This window comes from Colossoma macropomum, unplaced genomic scaffold (assembly GCF_904425465.1).
Source record: "Colossoma macropomum unplaced genomic scaffold, Colossoma_macropomum, whole genome shotgun sequence".
NCBI classification, from domain to species: domain Eukaryota; kingdom Metazoa; phylum Chordata; class Actinopteri; order Characiformes; family Serrasalmidae; genus Colossoma; species Colossoma macropomum.
Window position 1 is genome coordinate 44,586,734 of NW_023494793.1, and position 16,626 is coordinate 44,603,359.

The 16,626-nt window shown below is 42.3% G+C and overlaps 1 protein-coding gene across 3 annotated transcripts in view; it reads left to right on the plus strand.

The window, feature by feature from the left end:
* The first annotated feature begins 3,363 nt into the window (after window positions 1–3,363).
* The window catches only part of prkcz (protein kinase C, zeta), a 106,269-nt gene continuing 93,006 nt past the window's right edge, over window positions 3,364–16,626 (plus strand). Inside the window, exons 1-5 of one of the 3 annotated variants that reach the window (XM_036579655.1) lie at window positions 3,365–3,748; window positions 5,992–6,049; window positions 12,648–12,769; window positions 13,022–13,111; window positions 13,353–13,403. In XM_036579655.1, coding sequence (XP_036435548.1) covers window positions 12,652–12,769; window positions 13,022–13,111; window positions 13,353–13,403 — 259 coding nt within the window. In that variant the 5' untranslated portion in view covers window positions 3,365–3,748; window positions 5,992–6,049; window positions 12,648–12,651. Of the gene's footprint in view, window positions 3,749–4,942; window positions 6,050–12,647; window positions 12,770–13,021; window positions 13,112–13,352; window positions 13,404–16,626 lie in introns of those variants that run through there. The other 2 variants (XM_036579653.1, XM_036579654.1) reach the window with 2 other exon arrangements.

Genomic DNA, 16,626 nt, shown 5'->3' on the forward strand with positions numbered 1-16,626 from the left:
ACACACACACACACACAACACACACACACCCTCAACACACACACTCAACACACACACACACACACTCAACACACACCCTCAACACACACACTCAACACACACACTCAACACACACACACACACAACACACGCACACCCTCAACACACACACTCAACACACACACACACACCCTCAACACACACACACACACATTCAACACACACACACACACACACACTCAACACACACACTCACACACCCTCAACACACACACACTCAACCCACACACACACACACCCTCAACACACACACACACACATTCAACACACACACACACACACACACTCACACACACACACCCTCAACACACACACACGCACACTCAACACACACACACACTCACACACACACCCAACACACACTCACACACACACACACACCCTCAACACACACACTCAACACACACACACACCCTCAACACACACACTCAAGATGCACACACACACTCAAGACGCACACACACACACACTCAACACACACACACACACACACACACACCCTCAACACACACACTCAACACACACACACACACACTCAATACACACACTCAACACACACGCACACACTCAACACACACACACACACTCAGCACACACACTCAACACACACACTCAACACATACACACACTCAACACCCTCAACACACACACACACACACACCCAACACACACACTCAACACACACACACACACACACACTCAACACACACACCCTCAACACACACACACACACACACTCAGCACACACACTCAACACACACACTCAACACATACACACACTCAACACCCTCAACACACACACACACACACACCCAACACACACACTCAACACACACACCCTCAACACACACACACACACACACACACACACCCTCAACACACACACACACACACACACACACACACTCAACACACACACCCTCAACACACACACACACACACACACACACACTCAACACACACACACACCCGTCTGATCATTTTATTAAGTGAAGATGTGCTGATGTGATTTTATTCGCCCCTAATAAACTCTCTGATTTAGAGACAGTGATTAAATATCAGTATTAAAATGATTAGAATAAATAATTGTTAATTAGTGAAGAAAATAAAGGTGATCAATATTATTATTTACAAATAGAGAGAAATTCGAAAGTAATTTTAATAAACTGATCGAAACTTTGAATCTACTGGTTCGGCACATTTCAGCCTGCAGGTGGCGCTAAAACACCTTCAGCTTTCGGTAAAAGTGAAATTAAAGTCCTGTTTAAACACACGAGCTCATTTATAACGGAACATAATTCAGTCAAATCTAAAATAAACAAGAATAATTATTTAATAATAAAAGTTGTTTAATAAAATAATTTTTAAATAAACAGTTAACGCATTATAACACACTGCACTCTACATTAATACAGTATTAATAATGACAGCAAACAGTCTAGAATAAACTTTAATTTAATTTACACATACTACATGGAATGACAACACATTAAGAATTATACTAACATGTATATGTAATGCTGTGAAAAAGTATTTGCCCCTTGCCAATTTCTTCTATTTTTGCATATTAGTCACACTTGCATGATGATTTCATTTATTGAAGGAAAACTGCTGTTCAGCCCTACCTGACCCAGTGTGAAAAAGTAATTGTCCCCTACTAAATTAACCAGTTAACCAAATACAGTTAGACTACTAGGTTCAATTTCACTGACCACACCCAGACATGACCTGCTCAATCCAAACATCATTTAAACAGAGCCTGTCTGTCAGTGTGAAGCAGCTAGAAGGTCTAGAGAAACAACACATGATGTCACGTTCTAAAGAGATTCAAATACAGATGCAGAACAAAGTAACAGAAATCTACCTGGAAAGGGTTACAGAGCCACTGCTGAGGATCTGATACACAGGAAAACCACAGTGAGAGCCGTTATCCACAAATGGAGGAACCTTGGTACATTGGAGAACCTTCCCAGGAGAGGAAAGTCTACCAAAATTTCACCAAGAGCGCATTGAGGAGGTCACAAAAGAACCCAGAGGAACATTTAAAGAGCTGCAGGCCTAACCTACCTCAGTTAAGGTCAGTATACACAAATCCACAATCATGAAGTTCAAAGAGCAGTTCAGACTTGAAAACCCTCCAATCTAGCTGAATTAAGTGGACCAAACTCCTCCACAGTGATGAGGAGACTCATCACAAGTTTTCACAAACGTTTAATTGCAGCTGTTACTGCTGAGGTGACACACCTAGTGATTAGGTTTGGGGTTGATAACTTTTTCACATTAGTGATGTAGGTTTTAAATAAATCTTTATCTTCAGTAAATTAAATGATCATTTAAAAGCTGTATTATGTGTTTATTCATGTTATATTTAAATGTGTGTGTGTGTGTGTGTGTGTGTGCATAAGTGTGTGTGTGTGTGTGTGTGTGTGTGTGTGTGTGTGTGTGTGAAGTAAATGCTCATATTCGTGTATATAAAGTAACCAGAGCTACTCGTTTTAAATCATTGAGATCTTTCGAGCTGGTCAGATGGACACAGGGTTGGTTCTCAGGATACCACACGGATTATTCCGTCAGTCCATCAGCAGCTCCTGATTTAGATTAATAGAGTATTGATCAGATAAAGCAGGTATTGGGTGACAACTGTAAATATGGGTCTTCCTCAAATTTATTATGTTTTTTTAATATCATCTTGTCAGGAGTCTCAGACACACCTCCAAAGTTCAGTCTTAGAAGCTGGTTGATCATTTTCTGAAGTAATCAAACACATTCAGTGGTGTTGAGGTCTGGACTCTGGGGTGGTCAGTCCATTGTTCATCTTCTTTGTTTGATGTGTCCGTCTCCTTTTCTCAGTGAGGTTCTTCTTGACAGCTACACATCCTTTCAGACCCACAGCGCTGAGTCGTCTTCTCACAGTGGAAGGATGGACAGAAACACCTGTGGATGTTTTCAGATCTGAAGCAGCTTGATTTTCTCCTCTCTCTCAGAGATGAAAGCTTTAAGTGCTGTTTATCTGATGGGGGCAGTTTCGGGGTCTAACAGCTCTTCCAGGTGGTTGTTAGGAGGAACATTTTTTCTGGAGTTTTTTATCAGTTTTTATTCTCAGAAATTTCTCCAGGAAATGAACAACTTTAATTGTTTTTTATTTTTTTACTGGAAATTCAATAACAGTCATTTTCATTCAGGACTTTTAAACTGTCTGTTTCTCATTAAACGTTAATTAGTGGACTGTCTGTCCTTGCTCATGCATATCAGCCAATCAGTGGTGTGGCGAGGAAGGGGGCGGAGTCTAAACAGCCTCTGTTCGGACAGTTTAAGGTCCTGATATTAAACGGTAAAGTCACTGTGTTTTGTAAGCTGTTGATTTGAAACTCAAAAAGGCCTGTTTGGGGAGGGCGTGCGTGCGCGAGACCGTGCCCGGCGCGCGCAGGTCGGTCAGGGGAAGCGGGTGCACGCGCACTAGCTCGAGGCTGCCCAACAGGTGTCTGTTTGTAGTTAGCTCCGGTCCGGCAGCGGGTCAGCGGGGCGCTGTGGGAGCTGTATCCGGCCTCGGAGCTACGCAGGCCGCGCAACTTCACTGAAGAGCCCCGGCAGGTTTACGCGGTCAGTTCGGTTTGCTGTTTGCGTGGTCAGCGGTGACCATGCCGGTCAGAAACGGTTCCATGATGGACGTGCTCGCGGAATATGTGAAGATCAAGGCTCATTATGGAGGGTAAGTCCATCCCCTAACTTCCTGACGAGGCTGAAGTTGGCTTCTCTTTGGAATCGTCCGTTCCACCTTAAACGGTGCAGCCAACTTCAGCCTCGTAGCTTCATTTTCCGAACTGCTGACCTCTCTGACCACAGCTTAGACTCTCAGTAAGCGGTCTGGACCGTCTGCCGTCTGTATAAACATCTCAAACAACCGCCAACGCCCACTTCGCCCTCTCAGTGGAGCTGGTTCTGACCCGGAGAGCCGGGCAGTGATGGCGGAGCGTTTATGGACGGCTGTGTTTAATACTTACCCGGTTACTCTGACAGGATCCTCCTCAACGCTCACTTCCTCCCAATTTAGAAAAGCTGCTCTTTTCTCTCCTTAACTTACACCTGTGAACCTGTTCCGTTACCCTTCACTATACTGACAGCATTAGAACGTTAGAACATTAGAACATTGGGCCTGATTAATGACACAGAATGTGTGAAAGTCCCTGAGAGGGTTGCCAGGTCATTCTTTAACACGCAGACTTTATCCTGTAGTGAACTGAATTGCTTTCCTGGAGTCGCTAATTAAGCTGTTTGTTATTGTGTTCCCTGCTGAAGGAACCCATAGAACCCATTAAGTGAGTCTGTTGGTTCCTGATGGTTCTGTAATGTGTTTGGTCTTTTTTAATGTGTTGATTTCACAGTGTAAAGGACTCTAATGGTTTAACAGGCGACCAGTGGATGATTCCAAATGCATTTGATGGTTTTCTAATGGGAACTAAAGGTGTCCTACAGGAAACTAGTGGTCTCTGTTGAAAACTATTAAGCCAATTTCCATTACAAAGCAAAAACCACGATTTTAATCCTAATGGTTTCTAATAGTCCTTCTTCAGCAGGGATGGTGGTGCTTAAAGGGCCACATGGTGGGAAACTGAGGTTTTTTCTGTTTGTTCAGATTAAAGATTAAAGTGTAAATATGGGGCTGAAAGATTCATCAGAGCTGCACATTTATAAAAAGTATTATCTACATCATCAACAACACTGTCACACGTTTGAAATGGAGAAATTTAACCTGTAGATGAGTTAGACCAATCAGACACAGCCAAACCCCCATGCGTTGTGACATCACAACCACAACGTACTGGCAGTCTGGCTCACTGCATTCAGGGGTCGGTCCTCAAACTAGAAAAAGCTGATATTCTGATATTCTTGGCCAATAGACAAATGTTTAGAAAATAATCGCAACTTAATTCGCATTGTTAGTCAGAGAAATCGCAGTTAGGAATATGCAATTTTTGAATTTGCAGTGTTTCGTAAAACCAACACGTTTGAAAATATTTGCCCACAGTTAAGCCCCGCCCACTTAGCCTACAGCAGTTTAGCCCCGCCCACTCAACCTACAACTGTTTCGTCCCGCCCACTTAGCCTACAGCAGTTTAGCCCCGCCCACTCAACCTACAACTGTTTCGCCCCGCCCACTCAGCCTACAGCAGTTTAGCCCCGCCCACTCAACCTACAACTGTTTCGCCCCGCCCACTTAGCCTACAGCAGTTTAGCCCCGCCCATTCATTTGACTCAGAGCGCAGGCCGCCCTGCTTTTACTAAATGATCAGAGAGAAATTACACATCAAGCTCTGTAAAATTTTGGGTTCTCTGCACAAATGAAGGTTGTCTGCTGTAACTGAAGGTTCTTCTCTGCTGTAAATAAAAGGTTTTCTGTAGTAAATGAAGGTTCTTTTCTGCTGTAACTGAAGGGTCTCTGTAGTATCTAAAGGTTCTACTCTGCTTTAACTGCAGGTTCTATTGTGCTGTAACTGAAGGTTCTCTGTATGAGTTCTCTGGTGTCTTCTGTTCGTGTTGGTTGTTTTAACTTTATTGTTTAGTTTAGTTTGTGGGCTGTAAGGTTCTGTTGTTTTCGGTCCAGCGGGCCGCTGTGCTGTGAGGTGGCCGCACCTTTGGTCAACAGTCACACAGTCACAGTTACACAGCTTATGAAGTGACCTGAGCTGGAGTCGTGATAAGAGTGACCCAGACCGGGACGCTCTGTGACACTTTCACACCTCAGCCACAGTAATGATGTTTAACAATTTATGAAATATAGATTAATTAGTGAGGATTAGTGATTAATCAGTGATAATCAGTGATGATCAGTGATGATTAGTGCGCTGGTGAATGCTTTGTGAAGCCCTCAGTAGGTCGGTGTTGCTCTGCAGATGGAGGAGCATCAAAAAAGTCTTTAAATGATTAAAACTGACACAGATTATTCGTTTACAGAACCCTCAGAACATCAGGACTGAAACCTGGACTGATCTGTTGTGTCTTAATCATTATCGTGAGTACCGAAAATCACTGACCAATCACAGCGTAGTTTACCGTGTACTGTGATCATTCTGACCAATCAGAGCAGATCGTTGTGGTTATAATACTGAGATCTTTAATCGCGCTGCATTATTGAATACAGATCAGATCCTGATGGTGTTGATCAGACGGATCGCAGAGCTGGAGTTTGTTATTGTGCTGCTGCTCTTCATCCTCGTCACATCAGACCGACAGCAGCATCAGCTCAGTCAGCTCACAGGAGAGTCTCAGTTAATCACCTCTCAGATTCTCACATTCGGCCCCTGAGGGCCACAGCACCGCCTCCGCACCTGAACCTCACTCACCTGACTCGCCTCACTCACCTGAACCTTCCTCACAAAGCCGGGAATGATGACGATATATATTGTTATCATGATAAATAAAGTCACAACACGGTACAGTGTGTGTTTAACATGATCAGCTGCCTGATTCATTAAAAAGAGAGTAAAATTAGTCCGTTGGACTGGATTTAGTGACAGATACTGAATAAAGATCACTGTGATGAGTTTGTTTGTTCATTAATTAATTTAAATTTAAACAGAAGAATCTCTCCGCTCAGAGTTTGAGTGTGTGTGTGTGTGTGTGTGTGTGTGTGTGTGTGTGTGTGTGTGTGTGTGTGTTCATCCGCTCTGATGGTGATCCCCCCAACGCCCCCTCCCACCCCCAGCCCGCTCTATAAATATTTCCAGCTCAGGTCGGCAACACCGTCTCGCCCACACTGTAAGCCTGTCAGTTGCCTAGCAACCAGCCCTGATCCTCCATAACAACTCACTGTTTTTTAATGGAGATCCGAGAGAGAGAGAGAGAGAGAGGAAGAGAGATGAGCAAATACCGTAAGAAAGAGTTTGACGCTGGGATAAGCTGGAAAAGTAAGAATATCGCTACAGCCGAAATGTGAAACAGTGTGACGGAAAAGGGTTTTAGAATAAATATTTACGTTTCGAGCCGTCAGTGAGAAGCAATTGGCCGTACAGACGGTCCAATCACAGCACAGAGCTTTTCCAGCATCACTTCTCCTCGTTCTGAAACGCTGATCGAAGCTGGTTTGAAAACGTCTCTAACTATGAGCTCCAGAGCCGTCTGGTATGTTTGGTTCCCAGATGTGAGGTGGGCGTCGTCGGGGGGGCACTGAGATCTCAGCCCTCATTAGACAGCCACTGTTCATCCTGCTCAGCATCTCTGAGCTGCGAACAATCATGAAAAGATGGCAAATGGCCGTAAAGATGATTCTACTGAAGCAGAACCAGTTAAATCCCCCATCTCGCTGGTTTTGATGCTCCGGATCACAGAACTGCAGTGCATTTAAAAGCTTATCAGCAGTTTCGTTTGAAGCTTTTTGGTCCGCAGCTCCTGTGACGTTTCGGTGTGACGCTGTGTTTCCTGCTGTTGTCGGTCTGTTTTGAATTTCTTCAGCTCCTGAACTCTGATTGGTTAGTCTGTACATCAGTCAAACGGCCCTTTCCTGTTAAAGTTGGTGGTTCTTGGATTTGTTAAAATGCTCTGACGACAGACGACACTAATCTGATCATAACCGCCTTCAGCGGTTCTTCTAAATCCAGAGAACAGAGGCTCTGTTAGCCGGTCAGACGTGCTGGTTAGCGGAGTTTGTGACGTGCTTTGGAGTTTTAGGTATTTGATGTCAGTTAGGGGTTTGATTGACAGCTGCAGCAAAGTTCTGAGTAATTAACAGATGTGTTTGCGCTTAGTTACAGTTGCTAAGCTACGATTGGACAGTCAGTATTTTGGGAGGCCAGCTGGGTATTAAAGTGTGACTGGTATCTGGATGTTGACTGGACATGCATAGCCGTGTTAATGTTCTGAGTGTGTTTGGTTCCGTCTGATCTCGGTGATCAGATCTGTGTGTCCATCTCCACTACGTTCACCGTTTACCGTCACGTTCAGCGTTCAGCATTATCGCCTCCCTAATCGGACGCTGTTTTTAGTTGTAAGCTCACTCTTGTGGAGACGGAGGTTAAAAGGTGGTCTGCTGTGTGAAGGACGCTGCGCTGATCTCCCTCCACATTATGATCCATATTAATATTCAAACTGCGCTTCAGCAAAATGAACATAACTGTCTTTCCCTTTTTTGCAGTTTGGTACGACAACAATTCCGACTTCATTCCAACACAAATGCAGATTTGAAAATGCTGATTAAACTGTGTGTTTACAGTTTCTAAGTGTGTGTGTGTTTTATTTAAGACATGATTCAGATTCGGATTGTGTGTTTGTGTTTCTGTGTAACGGCTCTTAAAGTTAATGTTCTGACATCAAACTCAGAGTAAACGTCGCTCATTGTGGTCGTGTTTCCTCATGGTGGCGCTGCAGCTCTGCCAGGATTACCGTGTTTTATAACTCTGATTGCAGTTGCATTTTCACTGTCAGTGAGGCTTCCTGTTTGAAGAGGAAGTGACGAAACGTCGTAACTCTCGTGGTTCTGGAGCGTCAGCAGTGACGCTTTAACACTCTCTAACAGAACCAGGCCGAGGAGAATCTGGTCCAGAGGGATTTTCTTGTGGAAGTGATTCCTGAGCGACTGGGAGAGTTTAAAGCTGCACAGACACTAATGTTAGTGACGCTGTGAGCAGCTTCAGGCAGAAACTTGCTGGACGGTCCGAGAAACACTGTCCTGCACGTTTTAGTGCTTTTCCTATTTTAACATGTTCCAAACGCTCAATGAGCTCAGTCAGTGACCCAGTTTAGCATCTTATTGTAAGATCATCAGCAATTTAGACTCATCTCTTCCTCTTAAAACACTCCTGACACCCCACCCACAGCGTTTGATTTGACAGGAAGCCTCACTGACGGTGAAAACGCAACTACATTCAGGGTTACATACATGCTAGTTCTGGAAGAGCTGCAGCGCCACCATGAGGGAACACAATCTCAAGGAGCCGATTCACAGAAACACGAACAGATACACAATCTGAATCTGAATCTGAATCATGACTTAAAGGAAAAATATATTTCCTTCTGTTGTCAGTGGATGATGATCAGATGTTAAGTGTAAACAGGGAGTGATCCGGTTCACTGCAGCGCCACCTGCTGCAGCTCTAGTTTCTTTAATGCTAAACTGTGTTTGGAGTTTAAAGCAGCTGAATTTATACTGAATTTATATTTGTGTGTCTGTTTTTCTCTAAATGTCTTAAAGTTTATTTTCAGAGACCTCCAGGATTTGGATTTCCTGACTTTCAGTGAGCCTGAAGGGTTAGTTTGGGGGTTCCGGACCCCCAGAACGCCCTGTATTTCACTCTTTAGTCTGGTCCTGCAGTGTGGTGTGTGAGGTATTGTATGCTGTTAGGGCTGTAGTGCTGCTCAGACAGGCGGGTGAAGCTGTGTTTCTGTTGAGTTCAGCGCTGTTTAAATTGTGTTAGTCATTATTTGTCGTTCGTCTTGTGACCTGCAGTCCAGTCCAGTTCAGTTCAGTGCAGTCCAGTGTGTTTTTAAGAAAGACGTTTGTTTGACGCGGCGTCAGTGGCCGACGTCTCTGTTACTTCACAAATTTAAACTGCAAGGAGTCGTTTCCTCAGGGTGAGAGAAAGTATGATGATTATGGAGATTGAGTGTTCATCAGCAATGGCCGGTTAATATCTGGACACCAGCAGCCCTGTGGTCACAAACTGACCAGTGATGAATGCTGTAGAGGACAGCAACTGACGGACTGCAGTCTGTAACTGAACACCTACACAGAGAAGAAATATGGTGGGTATTTCTAATAAAGTGGCCAGTTAGTGGAAGCACAAGGTGGGTGTTTCTAATAAAGTGGCCAGTTAGTGGAAGCACAAGGTGGGAGTTTCTAATAAAGTGGCCAGTTAGTGGAAGCACAAGGTGGGAGTTTCTAATAAAGTGGCCAGTTAGTGGAAGCACAAGGTGGGTGTTTCTAATAAAGTGGCCAGTTAGTGGAAGCACAAGGTGGGTGTTTCTAATAAAGTGGCCAATTAGTGGAAGCACAAGGTGGGTGTTTCTAATAAAGTGGCCAGTTAGTGGAAGCGCCAGGTGGGTGTTTCTAATAAAGTGGCCAGTTAGTGGAAGCGCAAGATGGGTGTTTCTAATAAAGTGGCCAGTTAGTGGAAGCGCAAGATGGGTGTTTCTAATAAAGTGGCCAGTTAGTGGAAGCACAAGGTGGATGTTTCTAATAAAGTGGCCAGTTAGTGGAAGCACAAGGTGGGTGTTTCCTATAAAATGGCCAGTGAGTGGAAGCACAAGGTGGGTGTTTCCTATAAAGTGGCCAGTGAGTGGAAGCACAAGGTGGGTGTTTCCTATAAAGTGGCCAGTGAGTGGAAGCACAAGGTGGGTGTTTCCTATAAAGTGGCCAGTGAGTGTATGTGTTGTTTGTTTTTTCCAGTTAAAGTATAAAATGCTCAGAATCAGTGAAGTTGCTATAAAGTGTTCTTCAGACTGTAAAGGTGTTCAGAGTTACCGTAAGTGTTATTTTCACTCGTGCAGTTACACACTGAACACTCAACAGCACTGAAACGCTGTGAAATGATAAGTGAGGCTATAAATACTTTGCAAATTCCTTGTTTGCATGTGGCCATTGCAGCCCGCAGTGACAGGGCTGAAGTCTGTAATGCTGGTTTCGCTCTGTGGACTTTCAGCCTCATTAACTCACAGCACAGAGATACGGTTACACACACAACAGACTTTACAGAGAAACTCATAAGTGTTTAACACAGTAAAACACAACAAGTATTACAGTGATTCTCTCGAATCAGCAATTACAGGTTTGTACTGAAATTATAGAAAATACAAAATAATCTTATTTAATTCAGTTACTAATAAACATGCTCCCCATAAATACTGTCGAGTTAATCTAAAGACAGAACCCCGGTTCTCTACGGGTTCAGACAGATGAGGAATGAGTGCTCACTGCTCACACATGGTCGAGAAATCAGCTACTGTCTTCGGGTCGGTGGTGAGGTCTTTAAATGGCTCTAGTTCTTCCTCTTTTCCCCAAAACTCACATTTAGATACAAACTCATTTACAATAAACAGAAAATCTTGACTCTTTTGGTAGACCCTTTGCTGTAGCTGGTCACCTTTATGATAATTAAACTGGGCAATATGACGATATTTTATTATGATATTTTTATTTACGCTTTTCTAAGCATATCGTGGATATCATCAGCCCTCAAACACTGACCAGCCTCATGTTTCATTTCACAGATCATTGTACTCAGATGTTGAAAGTCTTTTTTTATCGTTGCAGCAGTGTTTTTTTAGTTCTATGTTATCAAACCTCAGAAAAACTAAGTATTGTGATGCATATTGCGTATCTTGAAAATGTTTTCAATTATCATGATGATCTATTTTTGCCGTATCGTCCACCCCTAGTGGGCCAAATACTCTGAATGCTCCTTCTGAGATGGACAGAAGTCCTCGGCCTCAGACCGGCGATATCAGGCCTGGTGCATTCTCACGGAAACACTTTAAATCTTTAGATGTCTTTTAAAGCTTCGACTCATGTTGATGATAAAATCTGTTCTTCCAGGCGGATTTTTTTTCAGATTTGGCAGATTTTTTTGAACGGCTGCGACTGTTTTAGTTAAACTTTAACACACATTCTTAATCTAACCTTAGACTCAGGACACTTTCCTGAAGTTTAGAAAGCTGCTGTTTATTCCCACTTCATTACGGCGGAGGCGCTACTGATTTAAACAGTTATGGACCATTTTCTAAACTTTCTTGCTTAGCTGAGATTTTAGAATCACTGATAAATGACCAGCTGAGCTCCTTATATCCCTCAACTGTGTGTTAAAACCAGTTGAGTCTGTTTTTAGACCTGGACATTCTCTCTTCCCTGGATAGTAGAAGTAGCTCTGCTGCTTTATTTATTGATTAGATAAGATATTGAAAGAATTCAAGACTGTAGGTCAGTGGTCTCCAGCCCTAGTCCTGCAGAGTTTACCTACCTGTGTCCAATAAGCTGTCCCACCTCCTTACCGAACTCTAATACATCTGATCCAGCTAATCAGGGACTTGAGAAGAGGTTGCCTGGCTGGAGCAGGTGCGGTGAATTGTGGTTTGAACCAGGCTTGGCTGGAAGGGACTCTGCAGAACCAGGATTGGAGAACTGCAGTGGATCATCAGTGCTGAAACTGTCCAGGATCGTTTTAGATGAAGGAGCATGTAAATGGTTTATAACTGTGTTTCAGACAGAACTCAGAGTGGTGTTGTGGAAGATTTCAGGTCTCTGTTCAGGTCTCAGTTCTTAGGAAGTACTAAAGGAGCACCTCAGGGGTCTGTTCTAGAAACCCTATGGTTTATTTTATACATAAATAATATTGGAAACTGTTTGGTTTATTGTAAAATGAATCTATATGCTGATGAGCGCTCAGGTCTCAGTATAGGTTCCCTCTAAACACACACACACACACACACACACATATATATATATATGTATATATATATATATATGTATATATATATATATACACACATATATATGGTTTGGGCTGGGGTGTGGGGCGTGGGGGTTCTAGGTTGGGGAATTAAGTTTTCCACTGAACTGAGGCTTTAAAGAGGAGCTGAAACTGACCCCAGGTCAGGAGGAAGTGACTTGTGTGCTGTTACAGAGACATGCTGATCTCAGATCTGGACTCCGGCCTGACGTTCTCCGAGCTGTGTGAGGAGGTCAGGGAGATGTGCGGAGTCCGCAGGGAGCTGCCAATCACGCTGAAATGGATCGATGATGAAGGTACCCATGATCCTCTGTGCTTTCCTCAGCATCCACCGAAATGTTTAATTGAGGATTAAAGGAGAAATCCGTTTGGGATCCATAATCTGAGATTCCCGACTGTAAACTCCGTCATAACATCTTCACCAAAACAAACACCAGATTAGCAGTTTATTAGTTCAGCTGCTGAGGAATCTGTAACAGTCATTAATTCAGAGCTTTTAAACACAGTTTAAACTGAATGTGTTTGTTTGTTTGTTTGTTTGTCTGCAGGTGACCCGTGCACCATTTCCTCTCAGATGGAGCTGGACGAGGCGTTTCGGATTTACAGCAGAAACAAGCGCTCTGGACTCCTGCTCCATGGTAATGACCCTCTCATTACAGACCCAGTTAATTTATTTTTATTATTATTATTATTGTTATTATTAGTTGTAGTATTATTATGATTGACCCTCAGAGATTATCAACAGTAATAAGAAAACCAAGTCTCTGCTTTACAATCACTAATACTGAAGGTTTACTGTCCTCTCTCTTGCTCTCTCTCTCTCTCTCTCTCTCTTTCTTTCTTTCTTTCTCTCTCTCTCTCCCTCGCTCTCTCTCTCAGTATTCCCAAGTATTCCTGAGAAACCTGGAATGCCATGTCCAGGAGAGGACAGTGAGTGTTTTTTCTCTTTTGCTGCTTTCTGTTCTCCTGAATACTGACAGACCAGCATAACAGCACAAGGAGAGAGAGACAGAGTGGTCAGTAGTAGTTTGTGATCATCAGATTACTGGTCAGGGACCTCTGCCAAGCATTTATTACTTGCTTTTCAGCTGCTGGACGTTTATTTAATAACAGTAATGCAGAAGCGCCTCTCAGTGTAGTAGACACACCCCCTGCTGTCAGACATGGTCTCTACAGTTCACCCTCTCCTCGCTTAGTGGCCGAAGCCCAACACCAGCACAATGTCTCTATTCTATCAAGCAGAATTTCCAGTATCTGAAAACAGCGCATATAACTCCACTTCACAGAGGAGGTGACGCCTCTGATCTTAATAACTATAGACCATCTCAAAACTGTCATGCGTAGCCCAGATCTTAGAAACCTTAGTGAATGATCAACTCAAGGCTTTTCTGCATAGAAATTCAATCTTATCAGACGACCAACCTGGTTTTAGAGAAAAGCACAGTCTCTGCAGCTACTCTCATCTTAGACGATCTTTTCAGGGCCATAGATAAAAAGAAACATTGTGCAGCCATTTTCATTGATTTCTCTAAAGCCTTTGATACAGTTGATCATTCCCTACTTTTAAAAAGTCTACAAAACATTGGTTTCGATCTCAGGGCTACTAACTGGATTAGAAACTCTCCCTCCGATAGACAGCAGCGTGTGGCCCTGAGACAGAGTAAATCAGAGCTACTACTGGTAACTAAGGGGGTCCTTCAAGGTTCGATCCTTGGACCGGTGTTATTTAATATTTATGTTAATATCATTGCCATCTCACAATACCTACCTGTTGACTGCAGAGTACACTTAACTGCTGATGATCCTGTCCTGCACTGCCTGGCTGACTATACTGGTACTGCAGTGGATAAACTACAGCAATGTTTTAATGTCCTACAGTTGCTTTTTACAGTCATAAATGAGTCATACATTTTGAGAAAACATTTATACTAATATCTATAAAAAGTTTATACTGTTTTCTTGAGCCTCTATTATTGATCTTAACACGTTTAAAATCACAACCCTGGAGGGATCTGACATTGAAAGAGTTAGTATAAATACCTTGTTTGGCACATTTTAAACATTTTTTTTTTTTTTACATTTTTGAAGTTAAATACTTGTAAACTAAAGGGAAAAACTTGGCTTCCTGTATCGAAAGAAAGTGTGTTTCCCACACGAGGAAAGAGATCATTAAAGCAGCGCTGTTGTCTCTCTTGGATTTTGGTGATGTGATATACAGAAATGCATCAACAGCTACTCTGAAATCTCTAGACTTTGTATCCACTCTGCTTTAAGACTCTTTACTGGTGACCCATACAGTGTCCATCACTGTGGACTGTATGAAGAGGTCAGCTGGTCATCTCTGTCCGTGTCGGCTTCTTTTTTAATCTGTAAATCTCTTACTGACCGTACGCCATCGTACATCACAGAGACGCTCAGTGTGAATGATGCAGTTTATCAGACTCGTTCAGTGATTGATCAGCCTTTACTTCATTTAGTTTACTTGATTTTAGTTACATTTTAATATGATTTTGGTGTATTTTAGTTATTGTGTCATGTTTATTATTCTTTTAATTTACTTTTACTTCTTGGTTACTGCTGAGTTATTGTTTTCTATTTTGTATTACTCTATGTATTTTATTAACTATGTATTTTATTTATTTTATTTTTATTTGATCTATTATTTAAAAAGTTATTATGTTTTGGTAATTTCCATACAGACTGATTTTCTGCTGCAGACGACCTGACACAGACCAACTACGTGTCAGTAACTGATTCAGTGTGTTTACACTTAGTAAGCTGAGAAGTGCAGAAAATCTCCTTTAACATGCACACTAAGAGTAATCAGATCCAAAATGCATGTGTAGAGAAACTTAGATGTTACCATGACAACCAGCATCACATGAGTCCAGTCAGAGTGAGATGAGCAGCAGTGAGCAGTTCTTGTGTTTTTAATTACTTTAAAATGATGTCAGACTCAGGAAAACGTCCTTCACATGTCCTTATTAAAGAAGGCCGAGAGGAAGACGTCGTGTTCTGAGACACATAAGCTGGACGTCCGTCCCACCGCCGTCTTTTAAAGATCAGAGCAGTTTCTGCTCCGCCATGCTGAACGGTATAAACTCTCACTATGACGTGACGAACATGATCAGAACGGACTTAAACTTTCTGATAGGGAATGTAATCAGATACAGGCGTTTACACGGATATTACTCTTCTATTTAACAGATTATTTACAGGATTACCCACCTCGATCAGTCGGATAGACACTGTATTCTGAATGGCTTCAATCAGGCTAGTCTATTCCGACTGAGGTGTTTACATGGACATATTAGTCGGATTATTAATGGATTATCAGACTGTATGTACACATGGCTACTGAGTCTGTTCTACAGTTTCTCATTAGGCTGAATGAATAACTGACTCTAAATGTAGGTATTGTGATATAAACTGAGTCTGTTCTACAGTTTCTCATTAGGCTGAATGAATAACTGACTCTAAATGTAGGTATTGTGATATAAACTGAGTCTGTTCTACAGTTTCTCATTAGGCTGAATGAATAACTGACTCTAAATGTAGGTATTGTGATATAAACTGAGTCTGTTCTACAGTTTCTCATTAGGCTGAATGAATAACTGACTCTAAATGTAGGTATTGTGATATAAACTGAGTCTGTTCTACAGTTTCTCATTAGGCTGAATGAATAACCGACTCTAAATGTAGGTATTGTGATATAAACTGAGTCTGTTCTACAGTTTCTCATTAGGCTGAATGAGTAACTGACTCTAAATGTAGGTATTGTGATATAAACTGAGTCTGTTCTACAGTTTCTCATTAGGCTGAATGAGTAACTGACTCTAAATGTAGGTATTGTGATATAAACTGAGTCTGTTCTACAGTTTCTCATTAGGCTGAATGAGTAACTGACTCTAAATGTAGGTATTGTGATATAAACTGAGTCTGTTCTACAGTTTCTCATTAGGCTGAATGAGTAACTGACTCTAAATGTAGGTATTGTGATATAAACTGAGTCTCGGTTGTTTTGGTGCGTTTTTTCTGTAAAGTTTTTCCAACAGTTGCTATGAAAGAACATATGTGGGTGGAACCTGTCAGTTGCAGCACTGTAGCCATGACAGAACATATGAAAACATACAGTGAACCTCTAGAGCTGCAG